The 23,113-nt window shown below is 38.7% G+C and overlaps 1 protein-coding gene across 3 annotated transcripts in view; it reads left to right on the top strand.

Annotated features, from left to right (window-relative positions):
- gcm (glial cells missing) overlaps window positions 1–23,113 on the top strand; it is a 58,368-nt gene that overhangs the window by 27,814 nt on the left and 7,441 nt on the right. For all 3 annotated transcript variants that reach the window (XR_011335351.1, XM_069842505.1, XM_069842504.1), the window contains exons 2-3: window positions 12,486–13,074; window positions 21,160–21,274. Coding sequence is in view for 2 of the 3 variants with exons in the window: in XM_069842505.1 (XP_069698606.1) it covers window positions 12,486–13,074; window positions 21,160–21,274 (704 nt within the window). In the remaining variant the exon portion in view is untranslated. The remainder of the gene's footprint in view (window positions 1–12,485; window positions 13,075–21,159; window positions 21,275–23,113) is intronic.

Here is a 23,113-nt window from a genome sequence, read left to right as displayed (position 1 = left end):
TTATTTTACGACACTGTATCAACATCTAGGTTATTTAGCGTCTGAATGAAATGAAGGTGATAATGCCAGTGAAATCATCCGGGGTCCAGCACCGAAAGTTATCCAGCATTTGCTCGTATTGGGTTGAGAGAAAACTCCGGAAAAAACCTCAACCAGGTAACTTGCCCCGACCGGGTTTCGAACCCGGGCCACCTGGTTTCGCAGCCAGACGCGGTGACTGTTACTCCACAGGTGTGGACTCACCTATGTGTTTGAAATGTGATAAATTGCTCGGACTGCATTTTCAACTAATACTGATTGTGGGTTAACAAATTATTCTTGTAAATTCTTGAAAACTTTCTCACTATTTCAACATGCACAACAAATTAGATTAAAATAATACACTGCTTTATCTGACGTAATAACTATTTTATTAATATAAACAATTTTTAATAATCCTATTTCAAATTCTTATCTATAAGTCTATATTTTCCAAAATCCTTATTGTTCAAGATCGAGGTGCCGTCTGATATTATAATGTATTAGGACAAGGTAGAGTATTGACCGGCCACTGAAGGAATATTGCACATTTTTATCACTGCTACTATATATATATATATATATATATATATATATATATATATATATGGAATTATCACTACATTAACACATCTAAATGTAATTATTATGAAAGTCGCCATATTTTCTTCCTGGTATTGCGATGAAATACGATCCACTTCCACTAGTGGCCCACACCACAAGTAGCAGGGTTGGTAATACATGCAAACGAAATGATACTAAACGTGGGGAATTTTACTATAGGTGTGTAATATTATGTGACAGGTTAGGTTAGGTTAGATTAGGTGTGTATTATGTGATAGGTTAGGTTAGGTTTGATTACGTGTGTAGTAGCCCTATTATTACTACGTTGGCGACACTGAAATCCACTGTCACATTAAGGAAATATGGCCGTATTCTTAATTCACGCACGGCGATTTTCGTATATAAGTAAGATACGTAGGCCTATTTAGGGCGGGTTGGGCGGGCATACAGCTCTCCCAGTGATCACATCAATTTCTAATAATCAATACTATAAATTCAAGGCATTTTCAAGATATTTTATCAAGTTTCTATAGTGGTCGGAACATAAGTAACCTTCACCACGTATTGTATAAATCTCAACTGAACAGTTGAGACACTGAGCTTAACCTTTATTCATAACAACAATAGTCTTGAATAATTTCGAGGGAAAAATTGTTCCGGAGCCGGGTATCGAACCCTGGACCTTTGGTTTAACGTACCAAACCAAAGGTCCCGGGTTCGATACCCGGCTCCGGAACAATTTTTCCCTCGAAATTATTCAAATCAACTTTACAGGGAGTTATTTGAAATCTTGATTTGAACAATAGTCTTGTTCCCATATTTCTTGGAAATTAAAACGAAACCTATAATTTATTCGCCATAATTCATAACATTACACACCCCTGATTAGAACGCTGTAGTACCGAGTTCAACCTCTGATTGCTGTGCGTACACGCAGACAGGTAGAATATTTGTGGAGGGAGAAATGAAGAAGTGATGTATACAGTGCCCGCGCGGGAACACATTGCCCATGCCTGCTTTAGCCTACATGGATTTGGATTACTGGTTGATCCGTTCGAATGTCAATAAAATTGTTTAATAGCAGTTTTACAGGTACTCTTTCTTGCCGTCTTTTTTATTTTAGTAAGTTATTTTACGACGCTTTATCAACATCTCAGGTTATTTAGCGTCTGAATGAGATTGAAGGTGATAATGCCGGTGAAATGAGTCAGGGTTCCAGCACTGAAAGTTACCCAGCATTTGCTCATATTGGATTGAGGGAAAACCCCAGAAAAAACCTCAACCAGGTAACTTGTTCCGACCGGGAATCGAACCCGGGCCACCAGACGCGCTAACCGTTACTCCACAGGAGTGGATCGTTGTCGTCTTATGCCGTTAGATTCATAATAGAGAGTTTTTGAACTCCACCAGTCCGTAATTTCTCAACGCTATCGTGACGTCATTAATCGCAGATCCAATCCGAATGGAGATCCATATGCTATTGTAATAAGCGGAGCGGCTATTAACCTTAACAGTGTTTCTCTGTTATTCTGGTTTTTCCTAATGGCATATTCTAGTGCAAAATTAAAAAGTAAAGGTGATAGTTCATCTCCCTGCTTTAGCCCGCAGTGAATAGGAAAAACATCAGCTAGAAGCTGACCTATACGGACTCATTGAGACACATTTTAATTAATCGAACTAGTTTCTTGGGAATACCAAATTCAGTAAGATTGTCATATAAAACTTCTCTCTTAACCGAGTCATATGCCTTTTTGAAATCTATGAATAACTGATGTACTGTACCCTTATACTCCCATTGTTTCTCCAATATCTATCGAATACAAAAAATCTGATCAACAGTCGATCTATTACGCCTAAAACCACAATGATGATCCCCAATAATTTCATCTACATAAGGAGTTAATCTTCTCAAAAGAATAATGAACAAAATTTTGTACGACAACAAAAGTGATAGTCCTCGAAAGTTACTACAGTTTGTCTTGTCCCCCTTCTTAAATTTAGGTACAATTATGGACTCCTTCCATTGTTCTGGTATAATTTCCTTTTCCCAAATAGCAAGTACAAGCTTATAAATTTCGCTAGATAATGCGCTTCCACCTTGTTGTATTAATTCTGCAGGAATTTGACCGATACCGGGAGACATAATTTTTCAGGTTTTCTATCTACAAAAAGTTGGATAAAAAGTAATGGCAACAGTTCGATAATTATGACATGGCTTTATTCACAGGGGTACAACATTTACGTACCTTCAATATAGTCGCCCCCCTTATTTATCACCTTTTGGCAAATGTTTGGAAGGCGTCGTACACCATCAGCACGTCCATGTTTGTTGAAGTTCCCTATTGACCGCTCTATAGTTTGAATAAGTTCATATCTGGTATTGTACCGGGTCCCTCACAGTGGTTCTTTCACTTTGGCGAAGAGATAGTAATCACATGGACTCATATCGGGTGACTACGGTGAATGTTACAGAATCTTCCATTGCCAGTGGCGCAAAAGGTCCTTGGCAGCAGCAGCAGCGGTGTGACTCCTTGCATTGTCATGAGGAATGATGGGGTTCTGTACCACCAAGTGTCGTCATTTTCTCCTGAGCGCTGGACGAAGGTGGTGGTACTTCACGTAGTCCCTGTCCCTGATAACATTCTTGTGCACTACGATCTCATGTCACTTCAATTTTGATGCGGGAACTTTGCTTTAGTTTTGTAAACATGGTGTTAGGGCACTCGCACTATCCCTATGAAAGTCAACGTTCTACACACTGCAGTAGATTGACAGAGTACTGTCGCCGCTGGCTGCACTGACTCATCTAACAGTCCTTGTTCATGTCCACACTGCTGGCAGCTCTCGAACGCACCATCGTCATGTGACAGCAGTGTTGCCATAACTTTTTATCCAACCCTTGTAATTAGGACTATAAGGGTCGAATTCATAGTCGTCACTTATAAAATGAGGAAACACTTAAGTAATGAGCATTTCCTTAGCACTTATTTCTGATCGTATTGCAGAGACGCTACTCATTCATATGCCCTGAGCATTCCCTTGACATCGAAAGAAATATGGCAACATGGCTAGACGTGAGCGCTTTCCTACATTCAATTGTTTTCCAGCGCCTTCAAATTGTTAAGTCGGCATTATTATCATACACAAATACAGAAGTAAATATTATAGAGCTAAAAATTATACAAGATGTCCAAAAGCATTTTACAGAAAAGAAAGAAGTGAGCTAAGATAACTAGTTATGAAATATGGAGATATCGTCGAAAGTAAAAAAAAAAAAAGATAATTGTTCTTTCCAAAAGAAGAAATTGACATGGAATAAATTTGCAGTTGAGTTTAATACAAACTCCGGAAATATTCCTGTAAGTAAATCATTTTAATTTATTTTTCAGTTATTTTTATGCTAAACAAAGTGGAAGTGATATAATTACTCAAATTTTAACAGCTTATTCCTTGGGTAGAATACAAGCAAAAATGCAAAGACACTTTTTTGGGACGTGAATACTTTTCGAAAAAAAATGCCGCTTAAATCTAGCCTACCTGAAATGCTGCTGTATCATAAAATCTCAAAGCAACCAGTACTTTCAGCAGTGGCGAAATCGGTAAGCCTCATGGTTGTATTGTGAATTGAAATGAGAGACACCAGAATATTCACAACAGTGTTCTTGTCGAAACGGTATCTCCTCTTAAATTGTTGATCATTTCTAAAGGGTTTTCCATATCTCTGATATATCTTTTGCTTGCCGAAACTCATTTTCATTTTAATTACAGAACTCAATAAATTAAATTAAATCATAATCATCATCCATTGTATACTGAATCAGCTGATTACAATGCATATGAGGAAACACTTGAGTAAGCTGACAAGCTACCTTATTTGAATAAGTGTTCACTTCAGTGGGATTTATGAATTGGAAATTATTATAAGCAACTGCTTAAGTGTTTCCTTACACGATGAGTGTTGACTATGAATTCGGCCCTAAGTCACGATTTACTTTGGTTCAATGTAAATTGTATTTAGTATTTAGTAGTATTTATTTATTTAACCTGGTAGAGATAAGGCCGTCAGGCCTTCTCTGCCCCTCTACCAGGAGATTCCAACTATAATATGAACAATAAATTACAATTAGTATTAAATTTATAATTACAATTACAAATATGTGACTAAAACTGAAAAACTAGATTAACAAGAACTTATTAGTCTTTATTAAACTCGAATATGCACAAATTTCAGCCATCTCTTATTTGTTCTGGAGGTCTGGCTCGGAACCTCGCAGTGTGAAGTTGATTTATAGACTTTCCGTGGAACTATGTTAATGGTGAGGGAAACAGGAGAACCCAGAGAGACTCACTTTGACCATAACAAATTCCTTCACGACTGAGACGCGCACCGAACTCAGATCGCCACGATTGAAGGCAGAGAGGCTAAAATACTCAAAAAATGCATTCATATGCGGTGAAAAGGAAGTGTACAGGAGATAAAGGAATTGAATGAAGATTCTAGCGTTCCTCATTTAGACGAGGAGTTAACGGGATAGTAGCCTCGGAGAGCTGCCTTGTTGTCAGTTTTATTATCCGGTCGACATCGAACCGGGGATCTGGGAGTAGAGGGGAAGTCGTAGTAAGCCCAACAGTAAACCACAGACACGACTCCCATTCATCCAGGACCGGTTCTTGGACGCTCTCGGCAACACATCCGACTTCTCCGCTGGACAGGTTTGCCTACATAGTAGGCAAAACTGGAAAAGTTTCCAATCTGTGCACGGTGGCGAATTCCGTTGCCTCAGCGGTACCGGACCGTGTTTAATTGATTAGCTATGAGACACTCTAACCATGTTATGTCTAATTAATTAATTCATTCATTCAGTGTTCTGCTCAAAGGCAGGTTTTCCACTGCAAACCCAGCTTTCTCCAATCTTTTCTATTTTCTGCCTTCCTTTTTGTCTCCTCGTATGATCCATGTATCTTAATGTCGTCTATCATCTGACATCTTCTATTCCGAACTCTTCTCCCGTTCACCATTCCTTCCAGTCCAACCTTCAGTAGACAGTTTCTTTTGAGACAGTGACCCAAACAATTTCTTTTCCTTTTCCTGATCAGTTTCAGCATCATTCTTTCTTCACCCACTCTTTCCAACACAGCTTCATTTCTTATTCTGTATGTCCACTACACACGTTCCACTTTTCTCCATATCCACATTTCAAATGCTTCTAGTCTTCATTTCATCGTAATGTCCATGTTTCTTTCATTTCGTCGTAATGTCCATGTTTCTGCCATCATATAATGCCACACTCCATACAAAGCATTTCACTAGTCTCTTCCTTGGGTCCGCAGAAGATGCTCCTTTTTCTATTAAAAGCTTCCTTGGCCATTGCTATTCTCCTTTTGACTTCCTGGCAGCAGCTCATGTTACTGCTTACACTAGGGGCCTACACCTCAAGTATTTGAAGCTGTCCACTTGCTCTATAGTCTCATTTAGAATTCGCACGCTTAAGGCTCATTCACAATGAAAATTAAACATAACGTAAGCGTTAACTTAAGAATATAAACGTTACGGTAAAATCAAGAAGTCATACCATCATTCACGATGGGAACATAAACATAACCGCAAACATACTTGGTAACCATGGAAACATAACAACGACGCCATTTCCTCATATTCTGTCGTATACTTCAGCGCTCCACGATTGTGTTCTGTTTGCAGATCACGTAAGCGTAAGCATGGAAGTTTGGAGTTTGCAAACTTTCATGTTAACGTCTTACGGTAATGTTTATGTCAATGCTTATGTGAATCATTGTGAATGATCCCATTTGGTAGCCTGGGCGCAAACTTCTGTGTTTATGTTACGGTTATGTTTAATTTTCATTGTGAATGGGCTTTTACTTTCTTTCTTATTGTGATGTACCGAAGTACGTATGATATTTCAGTGCAGAAATTCTGCATTACCATATGATGAAGGATGGGAGGAGCAGAGAAAAATTCTCTACGGCACCGGGACTCGAACCCGGGTTTTCAGCTCTACTTGCTGACGCTTTATCCACTAAGTCACACCGGATTCCAGTTCCGATGTCGGACTGAATCCTCTCAGTTTAAGTTCCACCACTTAATTTCCCTTTAGTGGCCACCCTCAGATGTGTGACAGTGGCACAATGTACAACAACACTATGTGCAGATGTGCACTCATTACGAGTGACTAAGTGGCCGGGATCCGACGGAATAAGCGCCGTCTTAAATCACTAAGTGATTATTTACGCATATCATATTACTGTGATGTACCGAAGTAGGCCTACGTATATTTCAGTGCAGAAATTCCGCATTACCATATGATGAAGGATGGGTGGAGCGGAGATGGGTGATTGTAAAATTTTGAGCTTAGGGTTGCAAAAATAATAAATTTATTCTTCATATAATATCCTATTAAATAAAAATGTAAATAATGAATTATCACTGTAGCTCCAAATGTTGAGCAATATGTAATGAACAACTCCTAAAAAAAAATCATAGCACTGGAATTTATAGTTTTTGAGAAAAGGCTTTAGATCCTGCAAAAAATGTATATTCGAAAGAAATGCACTGAAAAGTCAACAAAAGGGATGTGGTGGAAGGTGCAGGGTTTGACATCTAAACCTTTTTAACATACTTCCAGGCCTTCTACAAATATAAAATTTACACACAATGTAAATTAAACTATGTACGAGTAGATTAAGAAAAATATATTTTCAAAAATCGATTGCGATTACTTTTTCTTTATAAAATAAGAAGAATGCAAATATGGCTTTCAGGTATAGCTCCCTGTGAAGTTGATTTCAACAATTTCAAGAGAAAAATTGTTAGAGTTCCTGGGTAGCTCAGTTGGTAGAGCGTTGGCATGTTCAGCAAAAGGTCCTGGGTTCGATACCCAGTCCCGGAAAAATTTTTCCCTTGAAATTATTAAAGTCAGCTTTATAGGAAGCTATACCTGAAAGCCAGATCTGCTTAATATACGTCACTGTTCGTTAACAGAAAACCACAAGTCACACAGAATTTGTGTGCACTCAGTGTTGGGTTCTGGCGTCTTGTCAGTCCACTTTAGATATGTGGATAAAAAGGGAAAAATTGAGCCGGTGTCGGTTACAGTTTCTGGATAGCTCATTCGGTAGAGCGTTGGCGCGCTTACCCAAAAGTCACGGGTTCGATATCCGGCCCCGGAACAATTTTTCCCTTGAAATTATTCGAGTCAGCTTCACAGGGAACTATACCTGAAAGACACTTTGCATAATATACGTCACTGTTCGTCAACAGAAAACCACAATTCAAGTCACACAGAATTTGTGTGTACTCAGTGTTGGGTTTTGGCTTCTTTTCAGCCCACTTGATGTATGTGGATATAAAGGGGAAAAATTGAGCCGGTGTCGGTTACAGTTGCTGGGTAGCCAAAGGTCTCGGGTTCGATACCCGGCCCCGGAACAATTTTTCCCTTGAAATTATTCAAGTCAGCTTCACAGGGAACTACACCTGAAAGCCAGATTTGCATAATATACGTCACTTCGTAAACAGAAAACCACAATTCAAGTCACACAGAATTTGTGTGCACTCAATGTTGGGTTCTAGCGTCTTGCCAGCTCACTTGAGGTATGTGGATATAAAAGGGAAAAATTGAGCCGATGTCGATTACAATTGTTTGGTAGCTCAGTCGGTAGAGCGTTGGCGCGCTCAGTTAAAGGTCCCGGGTTCGATACCCGGCTCCGGAGCAATTTTTTCCTTGAAATTATTCAAGTCAGCTTCACAGGGAGCTATACCTGAAAGCCAGTTCTGCATAATATACGCCACTTCGTCAACAGAAACTACAATTCAAGTCACACAGAATTTGTGTGCACTCAGTGTTGGATTCTGGCGTCTTGTCAGCCCACTTGAGGTATGTGAATATGTGACCCATTGCGCGAAAAGGGACCTAAAGTTGTCAAAGGAAATTTTACACGAGAACAAATTAACGAATTTGCAGTGTAAAAACTGCATTTCTATGTTTTGACATCTTCCGCTACCTGTAAGCCTTTTTTACATACTAAACTAGGACGTAGTTTTACACAGTGCTTCTTAAATACCTAAATCTTTCTTATAATTGCTAAGAAAACAAGTGAAAACTTTAATTGCATTTTTCTCGAAAAGTACATAATGTAATATCAACATTCAATAAGTAATATATTAAAAAACTATAGCATCTAGAACTATGACTTTTTAAATTCTCATTATGTCTTTTGAAACCACAAGAAAAAAATTAAAATCCGACTTTAGATCCCATTTCCTGCAACTAGTCACATATAAAGGGAAAAATTGAGCCGGTGTCGGTTACAGTTGCTGGGTAGCTCAGTCGGTAGAGCGTTGGCACGCTCAGCCAAAGGTCCCGGGTTCGATATCCGGCCACGGAACAATTTTTTCCTTGAAATTATTCAAATAAGAAGACATTTGTAATGCCTTGGCTGCCTCTCTAATGCTCGGACATTGCAGGTCACTAACCAAAACACAACAGATAGGAACATAGGAAGCAATTAACGGTCGAGACGCGGAAGGATTTTCTGTTGTTTATTAATATGCGGAGTTACCTTGTATGGAATGAAGATTAGTGGATTAGAAGTATTTTGGGACAGTCGTAGATTTTTAACGTTTAAAATAAGGGGGAAAATGTGTCGGTCGACTTTCTGAGATGGCACTGAAGTACTCGCCGGAACTTATAGAAGTATAATAATAATAATAATAATAATAATAATAATAATAATAATAATAATAATAATAATAATAATAATAATTTGTTTTAGCTGGCAGAGTTAAGACCGTAAGGCCTTCTCTTATACTCAACCAGTAAAAAGTATACATACATATGTATGAACTTACAAAGAATTCAACAATTTGATTTAGATAAGAGTTACATGTATACAAGAGTTATTTACGAATTAAACAACAAAATACTACGAACTATTAATTAAACATTGAAATACAAACTATGTAGCAGAATTGAGCTAAAATACATAGAATGTTAATATATTTCAAATAATGTTAGATAATAGAAAGAGATTATTATGAGACAATTTTGAAAATACAGCACTATCAGGATGATGTCTAAAGGAAGGAGTAACAATGTAGACAGTGATAGTTTAAGTCAGTATGATTGGAGTGAAATGCTAAGAAGGTTATCTTTTAAGCTGTTTTTAAAAGTGTTTATGTTCGACCATGCCGAAATGTAGTAATTATACACCTGGTAGCAACCCTTTAATGGACCTCATTAAAGTACACCTATTCATTAAAGTTCAGGTGTTCCACCAATCAGAAAACACCATTGTAGCAATATGAAAGCGCAAGTATCGATTATTCTCGGATATGCAATCGAAAGACAACTAGCGAAAAGTCACGGAGGCTGGAAATCCAATACTGTCGCAGAAGGTTATGTTCTGTTACTATAATAATTAGCGTTAATTGTAAATAATATTCAATTAAATTCAATTTGTCATCTCGTTTTTCAATGTCTAAATCAATTTCAAGGTTATAACTTATCAAGATTAATGTTTATTTTACTCTCTATATTACATCAAGGTCAATGACATTTGTTTCTCGGAAAAAATTCAATACTTTCGCGTCTGCGCACATCTCACAATTTACGAGATATTGCACAAGGTCAGTTCCGCTCTCCAGTCAGATAGAATAACACGAATACTTATGAATAATTTCAAGTTAGAAATATGGTCGAGCATAAAAAGTCGTATGAAACTTGCCTATAATGGTAATTAAGACGCTCGTATGAAAATTATGAAACTCGCTTGCGCTCGTTTCATAAACATACTCGCGTCTTAATTACTACCATTACAGGCTCGTTGCATAATGTACTATTACTTACATAAAGAATATTATAATATTCAGGATGAACAGTAAGTAATGTTATTAATTTCAGGGGGTTATTCTTTGAGAATAATGCATACATTTGTTTGATAAATAAACATTTTTCCAATAAGAAAGTTTGAACATAGTTGCCAAAGTAGTATGTAGATTATTTTGTTTCAGTGAAACAGTTTCACTGGAACATCAGTCATTGTTGTTTCTGGTAATGAAATTTATATTAATCCGATGAATGTATGAGTTTAATTAGAAGTTCTGTAATACAGAGTGGTTATAATTAAACTGACGGTGTTCAGCGTGGTACAGCCCGGACTCTAATGATCGTAGGAGTGTGAAATCTCGTAGATATGCTAATTAACCAACGCACATAGAACGAAAGAGAGAGAAGATAATGAAAATTAGAAAGGAAGAAAAGGGATAATGGCAGAGAGGGAACTGTATAGCTAAAAGAGAAAGAAAGAAAGAAGGTAGAGAACAATGATAAAAATTGGAATAATTAATGAATTAATTATAATTAGTTAATGAAGAAATATTAAGAAATAAAAGAAATAATGTAAATAAAAACGGATGTCTGATGGAAATAGAAAGAAAGAAAAACAAGGAACTGATAATACTAGTAGTAGTAGTAGTAGTAGTAGTAGTAGTAGTAGTAGTAGTAGTAGGCCTAGTAGTAGTAGTACTTTTATTTTGCCTAGCAGAGTTAAGGCCATAAGGCCTTCTCTTCCACTCAACCAGGTTTCAATAATACTAGGGAGGAAGATATGATGGGGGGAAAAAAAGAAGATAAGGAAATGGATTAGTGATCTGGTATTTACGACAAAAAAGTGGAGTTACGAGGTTTACTGTGTGGTGGCCCGCAGGAGCAGATAATAGAAAGAGATTATTATGAAACAATTTTGAAAATACAGCACTATCAGGATGCATGTCTAAAGGAAGGAGTAACACTGTAGACAGTGATAGTTTAAGTCAGTATGATTGGAGTGAAATGCTAAGAAGGTTATCTTTTAAGCTGTTTTGCAGTCCCTAATACTTTGTGACAGGGAATTCCATTGTCGCGAGGTGGATACTGTAAAAGATGATGAATAACGAGATGTTCTATGAAGAGGTATACTTAACCCGCCACAGATAAGTGATCTGGTATTTACGACAAAAAAGTGGAGTTACGAGGTTTACTGTGTGGTGGCCCGCAGGAGCAGATAATAGAGAGAGATTATTATGAAACAATTTTGAAAATACAGTACTATCAGGATGCATGTCTAAAGGAAGGAGTAACACTGTAGACAGTGATAGTTTAAGTCAGTATGGTTGGAGTGAAATGCTAAGAAGGTCATCTTTTAAGCTGTTTTGCAGCCCCCAATACTTTCAGCGTATTCCGAATCTCACCGGTCCGGTGGCATCAATGACGTCACGTTGCAGCGAAATAAGGAACAAAACTGCTGGAAAGATCGATGGCTGTCATGGCGACTGTACAAGTTGTTGTCTGTACTATGCTAGCAAAATTATGCGAAATTTTCGTACTGCCATCTCGTTCAAAGAAAAGATAGCATAAACAATTTAATTCTTGAACCAGTAGTAATAACGGGTCTGTTGACATGTTCGCTCATAAGCCATTAACATATTGTTTTTACGTTGTGCTCATTACAAGCAATACAGCAGAACTAAAGCAGAACACACCGCCATGACACAACAGTGCACGATGTTATTCGTCTGCTAATTCCCGTCCTATATAAGAACCAATCAGATTCACTGATGGCGGCTGATGGAGACTGCCACCACCTCTGCAAGTTGATGGCACCGGTGCGACACCGGTGGAACATCAATGACGTCATCGGTGGAATTCGGAACACCGTGATGCCATCGGATTGCTCACCGGTGAGATTCGGAATACGCTCATTTGTGACAGGGAATTCCATTGTCGCGAGGTGGATACTGTAAAAGATTATGAATAACGAGATGTTCTATGAAGAGGTATACTTAACGCGCCATCTGGTATTTAAGACAAAAAAGTGGAGTTACGAGGTTTACTGTGTGTGGCCCGCAGGAGCAGGAGGGACTGCGGCTCGCCGCCGGCTATGAGCAGCAGACACCTGAGCACGGACTGGGACATCAACGACACCAGCATTCCCAGGGTGAGCGAGTACAACCGCTGGGAGGAGTGGGCCGACGGCCACTGCCGGCTCGTGTACCCGGCGTCCAGCGAGGAGGCCAAGCGCCACGCGTCGGGCTGGGCCATGCGCAACACCAACAACCACAACGTGCACATCCTCAAGAAGTCGTGCCTGGGCGTGCTGGTGTGCTCCATGCGCTGCGCGCTGCCCAGCGGCGAGAAGGTGCACCTGCGGCCCGCCATCTGCGACAAGGCGCGCAAGAAGCAGCAGGGCAAGCCGTGCCCCAACCGCCAGTGCGCGGGGCGCCTCGAGATCCTGGCCTGCCGCGGCCACTGCGGCTACCCCGTCACGCACTTCTGGCGGCACACCGACCACGCCATCTTCTTCCAGGCCAAGGGGGTGCACGACCACCCGCGCCCCGAGGCCAAGTCCACGTCGGAGGCGCGGCGCAGCCTGGGCGCGGGGCGCAGGGTCAGGGGCCTCGCCGTGCTGCTGGCGAGGGAGGCGGCCCTCGGCTCCAAGGTACGTACCTCGCAGTCCACGACTTTCAATAGAGCTAGAGTAGGAGAGGATGTTCCCTACCAACGTTACTATAATCTCTAATCACACGGTGGAAGTGAAATAACCCTGTACATTTTCAAAACGAATATCTCATGTATAGGTTCCATATTCCAGCTACCTAAAGTCTGAAGTTAAAGACACATTGGGTATATAGTACGCCGAACACAGGTAACTGAATTGAATAGAATTGAAAGAGGAGAATTGAGAGGACAAATTTAAAAGGTACGCAAAACGCGTCCTTGCAAGGGGTTCGGGGCTGTAAGAAAATAAATATGTGACCTCCAAGCCTGTTGGCCACTAGTCTCACTCCGGGTTACGCTGCTCCACTGAAGGAGTTCTAGGAAATTTTGAAGGGGAAAAACCGAAAATGGACGTAACCTCTTAGGTACCACATACGCGAGGGGACGGAAATGTGATCACAGTGATCACGGGACGGGAGAGGAAGAAATGGATGGTGTAAATCTGCACATTGAAATTAACTGTGTCATATCGCAGTGCAGGAAGAGTCGAGAAGACTCGTTTGTTTGCCGTTAGGATGGCAGGTGTTATCTTGCACATTGAAAGAGGCTTTGACATTTCGCAGTGCAAGTGGAGTCGTGAAGACTCTGTCAACTGTTGTTCGATGACAAAGCAGGCGAAGGCCGTCAGAAAAAACGCCGTGAATTCTGAATCTGCAATTTTAAAGGTTCCCTGTCCTTTCGCATTGCGATTAAATGATTGACCTCGCACATTTAATAGGCAATTTATAGGTTCTGAACTAGGGCATTACGTCGTTTGCTAGAAAAAGGGGAGAATATATGGGGAAGGGCATGTAGGTCCGTGGCCCATTTCTTTTAGGGCTCAACCCGACATTTGTCTTACGCCTTAGGAAAACCACGGAATACCTTAGGCAGGATGAGTTGTCTTATATAAGAGACTAGCCAATTTGGCTATTAGGTAGGAGATGATTGATTGTCTTGAGCCTTGTTGAATCGTCTCAATTTAGAGACCAGCCATTTGGCTTTATGGTGACTCAATTACAAAGAGATAGGCAGGGAGAGATGTAATTTTTAATTAATTTAGAGTAATTAAAGGGGTCATGGGGATATGAGGGCAAGGTCCGTGGCCCATTTTTTTAGGGCTTATCCCGACATTTGTCTTAGCGCCTTAGGAAAACCACGGAAAAACCTTAGGCGGGATGAGTTGTCTCAATTTCAGAGACTAGCCAGTTGGCTCTTAGGTAGAATGACTCTATGAATCGATGGGTATACTAGCCAATTGGCTCTATGATAGTTCCATCGATCAACAAGAGGGGATATTGTTAGGGAGTGATTTGTTTAGCCCAAGTTAAGACAAGGTCAAAGCGGTTGCACTATCCAAGGTAATGCAACGGATAAGGATATAAACAAACAAGTCGTCGCTGCGTGTTCGTGGAGTACAGTCAACTCCCGACATTCTGAAGCTATACTAGTAAACACATGCTTGAACCGTGATGTTCATTTTCGTTGTGATCTTTGCAGTGAATAATAACGTGCATTCGTAAGTTACGGAACTTGAACATATGCGGATGTCACTTTAAATGATTTTATGTTACAAGAAATTCTTTCAATAGCACATAGCGTTATTGGTGCATGATGTAGTACAAGATATTCCTATCGTCTCAGATATTTTTGTGTTTCATTAGGATGGTGCATGTCGCTCATCACTGAAAATCCACTAATTTTCTATGTACTTTTCCAGAAATTCCCTAAAATGTACATTATATAATTTATTAATTGGGATGTTGGCACTGAGTATCATTGTAGGCTACACAAATACATGCTAAACGTCGAGTTAATTATCTTCATAATTTTCAGTTTGTGGTGGTGCTAGTTCTTTTGGATTACGTTCAACACACTTTTTGAGCCTTTTGGTATTGCAGCGTTTCTCAGTGCATTGTTTTTGTCACTTTTACGTTTATTTCACACAATTTATATTAATGGGATAAATCGCAATATAGCTAACGCCTGTAAGAGAAGTTATCCCCACCCACATGAAATGTGCATTCGACACAACACTCGCCTATCACGTAGAGTGTCTGATGAGCTAGTAGGGGAAAAGTGGAAGGGGTCGTGGGCGGAGCTTCTACGTTCGCTATATTGCGATTTGCCCGCTCTATTAATGTTGTTGAAAATAGTAGTTCAAATATCCTCAACTATGCCCTGCAATATTACAAGCTTGAGCGTCTTACCTAAGACATTTTACCTCTGCAATGAACCTTCAATCAGCCACAAAGATGTAGTTATTTAAATAATACGACTAGTAAAAGCAGTGATCGATAAGACTACTCACTATGACTGCGTCCCGGTTATGACTTTCTAGAGGAAGAGGGCAAAGGATGCGTAACTATTTTGCATATGAACGTACTTGTACCTGTGCTGTGGCGTCACATATACTTCGAATCAGGCAACTTTATTCCAGTTTATGGGTAGCTGAAATACGAAGCCTACTCATGTATGTAAGAAGTAAGTATAATACCCAGGACCCGGATTTTGATGACCTAAACATTCTTGAAAAATGACCTATAAAATTACTCTAAAATTTAATGAAAATTACATAATAATTACAAAAAATGACCTTACAAATTGGATAATTGTTTATATACTTCTGATTGAAGTTCTGGCTGATACGTACATCTATTATCAGGCAGTACATCTTACTTGACGATATGTGTCAGAGGAAGAACAATTGTTTGTATACATCTGAAGTCTGATTAGTGGAATATGTATCATTCTAATCGGCGATGTATGCATTGGAGGGCAAAAGGAACTGGCCACCCTACCCCATTATCTCCTGGCCTAGCTGCCTCATGAGTGATGCCTTATTGGTGTTACTTATGAGGTTCAAACCTGTATTCAGACAGTTGACTAAACAACAATTGTTTATATTAAACTACTATACAAAAATTATAGAGTAAAGATTATTGAATTAGTAGGTATAGGCTATATACTTAATTTTTAATAATTGGAAAAATAGAAAACAAGAACTAAATGATCGAATTAATTGAATGGGTACTGGAACTTTCTCCGCTGAAAACTTCATTGCAACTAAGGTTTAAACAGTTTCATAATCGCGTTCGCATAGCAAGGAATAAGTCGCATTGTTGTAAATTAGAAATTAGAATTATAAATTTCATTGTTGCAAAGTCTGTCACAAGAGAAAAATTCGTGTATTATAGTCGAGTCGCTCTTATTTCCGGCAGCCAATCACGTTGCAGATCGGCTACATTTAAACGTGTGCGTCTCGTCATTCGCTGCTGTAGACATTCCTATGCACTTCTAAGGCTCGATAAATACTGGGTATAATCGTTCGCCATTTTTGTTCTTTCGTTTCCGTTCGCCGCAAGCAGACGAAAACTCGACGCGATGTGATATATATCGCCGTATGTTTCTGTTCGTTTCTTCCATTAGATCAATGTAAATACGATAAAATATAATGCAGAAGGCAGATTGCGTTTATAAAATCCCGTTAATGACGAAAATATTGGCCCAAAACTTGAAAAAATGACATATAGCTTTTAAAAACGACCTAAAACCAGAAAATGACAAAAAAAATGATCTATAAATTATAGATTTTTAGAATGTGGACGTCATAAATGAGCAGTGTCTCCGATACAAGGAAAAAAAAAAGATGACGTCATCAGAATCCGGGCCCTGGATACCATATTGGTGAAAAGTCCATAACCTCGGACGATTGTGCAATTTACCGTAATGCAAAAAAAAAAAAAAAAAAAACTTTCGAAGTAAAGAGAATTTAAGCTTCTTTGAAGAAGTGGAAAAGAATCCGCCACATGTGATGTGAGCTGCAATGTCTGCCACAAATTCGTTCAGTGCATAATTCTTTGAAGATGCTGCGAATAAATTAGCTACTTCATTATGTTACTGTATGTGACTGGTTTATTCCTCAAATGCAAGATTGGGGACTTCTGAATCAAGTCTGATTTCAGCAGGATGGAGCATTATGCAATTGTCATAAGAGAATATCTTAATGAAGTGTTCATCCAGTGATAATGCATTGTGTGGTACGATCTACATCAGATAGCTAGCATGCGTTATGAGCGTTGCTTACGACGCGCAACTTTAAAATAGCTTTGCTGCGTATGTAGTATTTTAAATAATTCAAATCGTATATGTGTCAATATTCAGCAGTAATAATTAACCATTGCCGTAGAATATTTCACCATTACAAATGATTTTTAATCATGCTCCTTTCCTCGAAAATACCGAATACCGCTACTGATTGTCTTAAGACAAGACAAACTAAGAATTATATTAATTTAAAAATAATAATAATAATAATAATGTGTCTGAAAGTAGAAGACACCGGTAGTTCACTTTCAGCAATTAAAACGAATTAGAGGGAACGAAATCTGAAGAAAAAACACGAAACTGAAAACATTCAACTTGCCGAAGTAAATGGACCAGATGAAGAATGTAATTTGAAAGAAAAATGTTTAATTGAACAAATCCAGACTTTCGGGAAACAAAATTGTAAATTCTATTAAATCACACTGAAAATCTGCATACTGTTACTAAACAAATCATCAATAAATCCCAAATAGGCTAAGACTGTAATATGCTTGCCATGTTTATCTTTGTACTCTATCAGTAATGCAAAATTAATCAAAGAATTTTCACGATACACAAAGCTTAGTAATGGAACTATTCATAATTTATTAGAACTGCGAGGCGAACCTAGCGGCAGAAATTGTAATGACGCTCCGAGACCCACTCTTGATCATGTTATGCGCCAGCTTGTATAATCTCGTATGCAATGGGTACGACTTACATCAGATAACTAGCATGCGTTATGAGACAGGTGAAGGAAGACCTTAAAGAAGCCGTTCGAAATTAATTTGTTTCTATCACTTCAGCAATATGGAGGAGCATTTCACATCGCACTTCGGAGTGAATAATCTTCTGCTATGAAAATAAATATATAATAAGTTGTCCATAGCCATATCTGATTAATGCAGAAACTAGGGAACGAATGAAATGTTCGCAATTACAATATACGTCAAAATAACTACGTAGATAAATACTGAGTATCGAAACATGGCTCGAGGCTTAAAATTGTTAAAATAAATGACAATATTTTTCAGAGTTTTAATCCTGTTATAAACAAATAAAATATCAAACGAAGCACTGGTGTAAATTTTTATTGCAATAAAATTCGTCTGTGTATTTGCAAGCAACACAGACTTCTATAAACCCTTTCGCGTTACATCCTTTGTGTGGTAATATTTCCCCTACGCAATCTTCTATCTCAATCAGTCCATTCGCATTTATGTTCAGAAAGAAAACACTAAACTTCAAAATATTTAGGTGCACATTTCATTTATACTTAATACATAGACGTATGTATTGTAGAAATATTATTTTAAAGTTTTTTGTACTTTACTATTAACGTAAGATTCAAAAGAATGTTTAGTTATAAAAATAAACGCATACTGTTCGATCTTGTCTATAGCCATTCGAGATGGGTGCGGTTAGGGTTGTCACAAACATACGGCAGCACTGCAGTAATACATGAAAACTAAAATAAATATTTAAATAAATTACTTACATTGTATTCTGCAGATGTACAGCATTCTAATCCAGTTTTCATTTCGACAATCTTCTACACAATTCACTATAACAACACACTCACTATTACATTCCAAGATGTCAAACTACTAAATCAATCGATTATTGGAGATGGCTACACTCACGCCAGTCATCGATCAGTAGATGAAATATTACGATTATAAAATAATTATTTTTCCATGAATGATCCCTTGCTGTTAGAATTATTTACTTCAATTCATAATTACATATAGGAAAATGCATTTAATACATTATTAAACGCAACAAATTTATTTTAATATTCTTGTTGCACAAATATAAACGAGATAAATTTGTCACAGGCAGGGTACGCTAGATACGAAAGCGATCAGATCGGTCAAATTCAGAAGGCTTACACAGATGTGCAGAATCACGTGACCTCGACATCGTGAACCAATCAAGTTCAGTCTGTAGCTGGGCGCTGGAAAAGCTTTCCGTTCTATGTCGTATTTGATTGTCGATTCAAATGCTGACATAATAATTCACTATTGTAATATAAAATGATTTGTTTTAACGCAAAATAAGAGTAGAAAAACTGACATTGTTCAGGATATAAACTTTATATTCTTTCTAGACAAGTCAGAGAGATGATCTGCACTGTTTTCATGTAAAATAAAAACCTACGTGTCTAACTTCAGCGCCCAACTAAAATCCTGCCGGTTCACATTACTTGATTGTAGGCAGAGAAGCACTTTGAACTGGACCATCTTCGCAACTGTTTGCCAGTAGGATTATAATTTAAATGCAGGAAATCTATTACCTCATTTAGGGCCGAATGGTTAACCACTATGCCTTCCACCGTGGCGAGTGGGGTTCGATAACCGTCAGGGTCATAAAGGAATTTCTAGCGAACAAACCCGGTACGAGGGACTTTTCTCGGGGTTTTCCAGTTTCCCCTAACCTTTATCATCGTTCCACCAAAATTCCACAATCGCTCTCCGAGGTCTCGAGTCAGGCCTCCAGAACAAATAAAAAATAGCCGAAAATGGTGTTAAATGAAGACATGATTAAAAAAGTATTTCAATTCTATTCGCTGTGATGAAGAGCTTACACAAAATTGTTCCAAATTTTTATAAATGGAACCAATTCCATGTAAGCCACCTATAATTGGAAGTTTGCTTTTGTTGGTGGTGGATTTAAAAATTGAATAATATAAAAATAAAAAAAATTCATTTATCTAGTTTTTTGTATTTTTTTTGTTACTAATAGCGGGTACTTGACTGTTCGTCATTCACCCATATAAAGCCAGTTGTGTCGACCAATTTACTGATAGAGCCATTGCCCAAGGTGCGTCGTAGGATGTTGATCTAAGTTACACCCGCGATGAAGTGAGATGAGGTGAGGTAAGGAGGTGAGGTGATGAAGAGTTATTTGGATGCCACAAGGGAAGCATAGTTCCCGGAGAAAACCATGTGTTACCTAAGCCACGGGATTACCGCAACACAAGTTATAAATCGGGGTTACACCGGGGATCGAACTGAGTCCGCAGGATTAAAAGTTCAGCGCTCCAGCCGCTAGACCACCGTAGCGTTTTTTCTTTGTATTTATTAGTTTATGTAACTGAATTAAAAACAAACGGTAGAAACGACCAATCTAGATTTAATAATAAAGTTCATAATCAGACAAAATCCGGATGGGATAAAATTGACTTCGATGTGATATACTGTTGTTTAGTCAACTGTCCGAAGACAGGTCTGAACCTCACAAATGATACCAACATGGCACCACTTATGAGGCAACTATGCCAGAAGATAATGAGTAAGGATGGCCAGTTCCTTTCGCCCTCCATTGCATATATCGCAGACTAGCTACATAATACATAACATTACACTAAAGTCCACACCTGTGGAGTAACGGTTAGCGCGTCTGGCCGCGAAACCAGGTGGCCCGGGTTCGAATCCCGGTCGGGGCAAGTTACCTGGTTGAGGTTTTTTCCAGGGTTTTCCCTCAACCCAATACGAGCAAATGCTGGGTAACTTTCGGTGCTGGACCCCGGACTCATTTCACCGGCATTATCACCTTCATTTCATTCAGACGCTAAATAACCTAGATGTTGATACAGCGTCGTATAATAACCCAATAAAAAATATTACACTAATCATACTTCTTAGGTAAACCAAAACAGGTTGATTCTTTCTCTGGAGGATTTTACACAGAACTGGAGTTGTACTGTACTATACGTTATTAATTTGGCATTGAACACATTTCGATATTGTTTAAAGTAAAAGCAGGTTTTCCGCTTGTTCCCTAAGCATGTAATTAAAAGAAATTTCTCCCGAATAGCTACTGTTTTAAGTACACAAACTTAAATAGACATCATTGAAAAAAAAAACAATATTAAATGTGTACTGTTTTCAAGGAAAACGGCTCAAGAAGCCTTGTACGGGTGTAGCACTGGTTACTTAGCCTGCTTATTTCTTTGCAGCTGCTGTCGTTGAGAGAAGGAAAGCGACCCGGAGAATTGGACACAGACTCCAACACGCGACCGATGCTCTGTCCTCTGGACCCGCCTCCACCACTAATTTCTGATGCCGAAAAAGGTCAGTATTTATACATTTCGGATTAGAAATTCTATTATCGTAATCAAATCCGCACAGTTACCTCTGTGATAGTGTGTCTGCCTCCAGACTAGCCGGCCCTACTTCGATTCCCGGCGGGGTCAGAAATTTTCATGTAAAATTTCTACCTCGAGACTAAGAGAGATGGCGGTGCACAACTTCTAATCACTAAAAATTGTACACCAATATTCCTGGGTTAAATCCCACATCTCTCCGCAGTGCATATGAAGAGAAGGCATATGTCACTGTTGATAGTGATTCGTCCGTGGGATGAGGACGTTAAGCTTGGTAGCCCCTTGGTGCTACTCGACAGGAGTAGGCTACGTGCCGACACCGGGTTTCCCCTTCTCCCTTCCTGATCTTCATCATTATCCTCATCCATTCTCAACACTACACTTACACATACACTCAAGACATAACTCTCCACAGATACATTCATGCATAACGTGGCCCGCCGAAGTGGTGTGCAACCCGAAAGTGGGCCACAGTCCTGCCATCTATCCGCAATATGCGGAACTCGAATCACACAAGTGAAGTGGGTAGACATTAGATACATACACATTATCGCAATCGTGATCATCATCATCATCATCATCATAGGCTACTCCCCACTTCCGGCTGCGACGTTTCATTATTCAACGTTTCCTTTCCGTTAATATACAGGGTGAAAACGATATAACTGTGCAGATTGAAGGAACAATAGAATACATTAAAATAAATTTAAAATCTATTATGTTGGTAATTAATTTCATGGTTAATTAGAAATTACGCTGAAAGCTGCGCAGTTTGGCAACAGCGCGTCGCCGACTCACGTACGAAAGCATACTTGCACTCGGTCTGAACAGCTGAGTTCAGGTGCATTTACACGGTTCAAATTTTCTTTCAATTTTAAGCATTCAAGCAATGATTGCAATGGTGCACGAAACGCATTCAATTGAAGGCTACCTGTCGCCAATGGTCATCTTGTGCGTTATTTCATTCAGCAGTAGCTTGTAACGAGCAGCTAGTTGTTCTAGGTGGCCATAGTAAACTGAAAATTATTTTCTTTGTAATGGTGGACCTTTTAAGCTGAAAATGGCGATAAGTACGATTATCTTTATTGAAGATTATTGCAAATACGATTATCTATGGGATGTTCAATCACAATTTTGATCTTCAAGTAGGCCTAAGTATTCAATTTATATTTAATATTTATTAATTTTATTAATATATATTACGTAGTGAAGATTATGTTCATCACGGGGCATCATATAGACACAAAATCTGCATACATCTTAATTGAACGTGCGTTTTTAACTTGATTCTTTCAATATTCTCCCCCGATTGTAAGCGTAGCTTCGCCCTTGCAGCTTTCCGTCCCTTGCCAACGCAGTAGTGTTGTCGGACTTAAACTTGACTAGAAATAACGATATGTGTTAATGTTTTTATTTAATTTGCAAGAAAACACTCAATTTTATTTAAAGAGCACAAAGGGATAAATTATGCTTCTTTGTCAGTTTCTCTAATAATAAGAGTAAAAATCAGAATTATAGTTATCAAGTAAAACAGTGTCAACATTTAGGGGAAAATTATTTTTTCTGAGAAAAGCATTCATTTGGGAGTAATATGATATTAGAATTTTTTGTTGTACTCTATCCGAGGAATAAGCTGTTGAAACTGCACAGTTGTATCACTTCCACCTGTATAGCAACCGCAAAACAGAGGAAAGTTGTTTTCTTTTCTATTAATTTTTCATATTCTACAGTCAAGCTATTTGAGAAAGAATGTTATCATTATTACAACGAATAAGAGCAACTTTAGATAATAATTCACTAGAAAAGT

Source organism: Periplaneta americana, chromosome 12 (assembly GCF_040183065.1).
Source record: "Periplaneta americana isolate PAMFEO1 chromosome 12, P.americana_PAMFEO1_priV1, whole genome shotgun sequence".
NCBI classification, from domain to species: domain Eukaryota; kingdom Metazoa; phylum Arthropoda; class Insecta; order Blattodea; family Blattidae; genus Periplaneta; species Periplaneta americana.
Note: the sequence above shows the minus strand (reverse complement) of the source record. Positions and strands in the feature narration are given on the sequence as shown.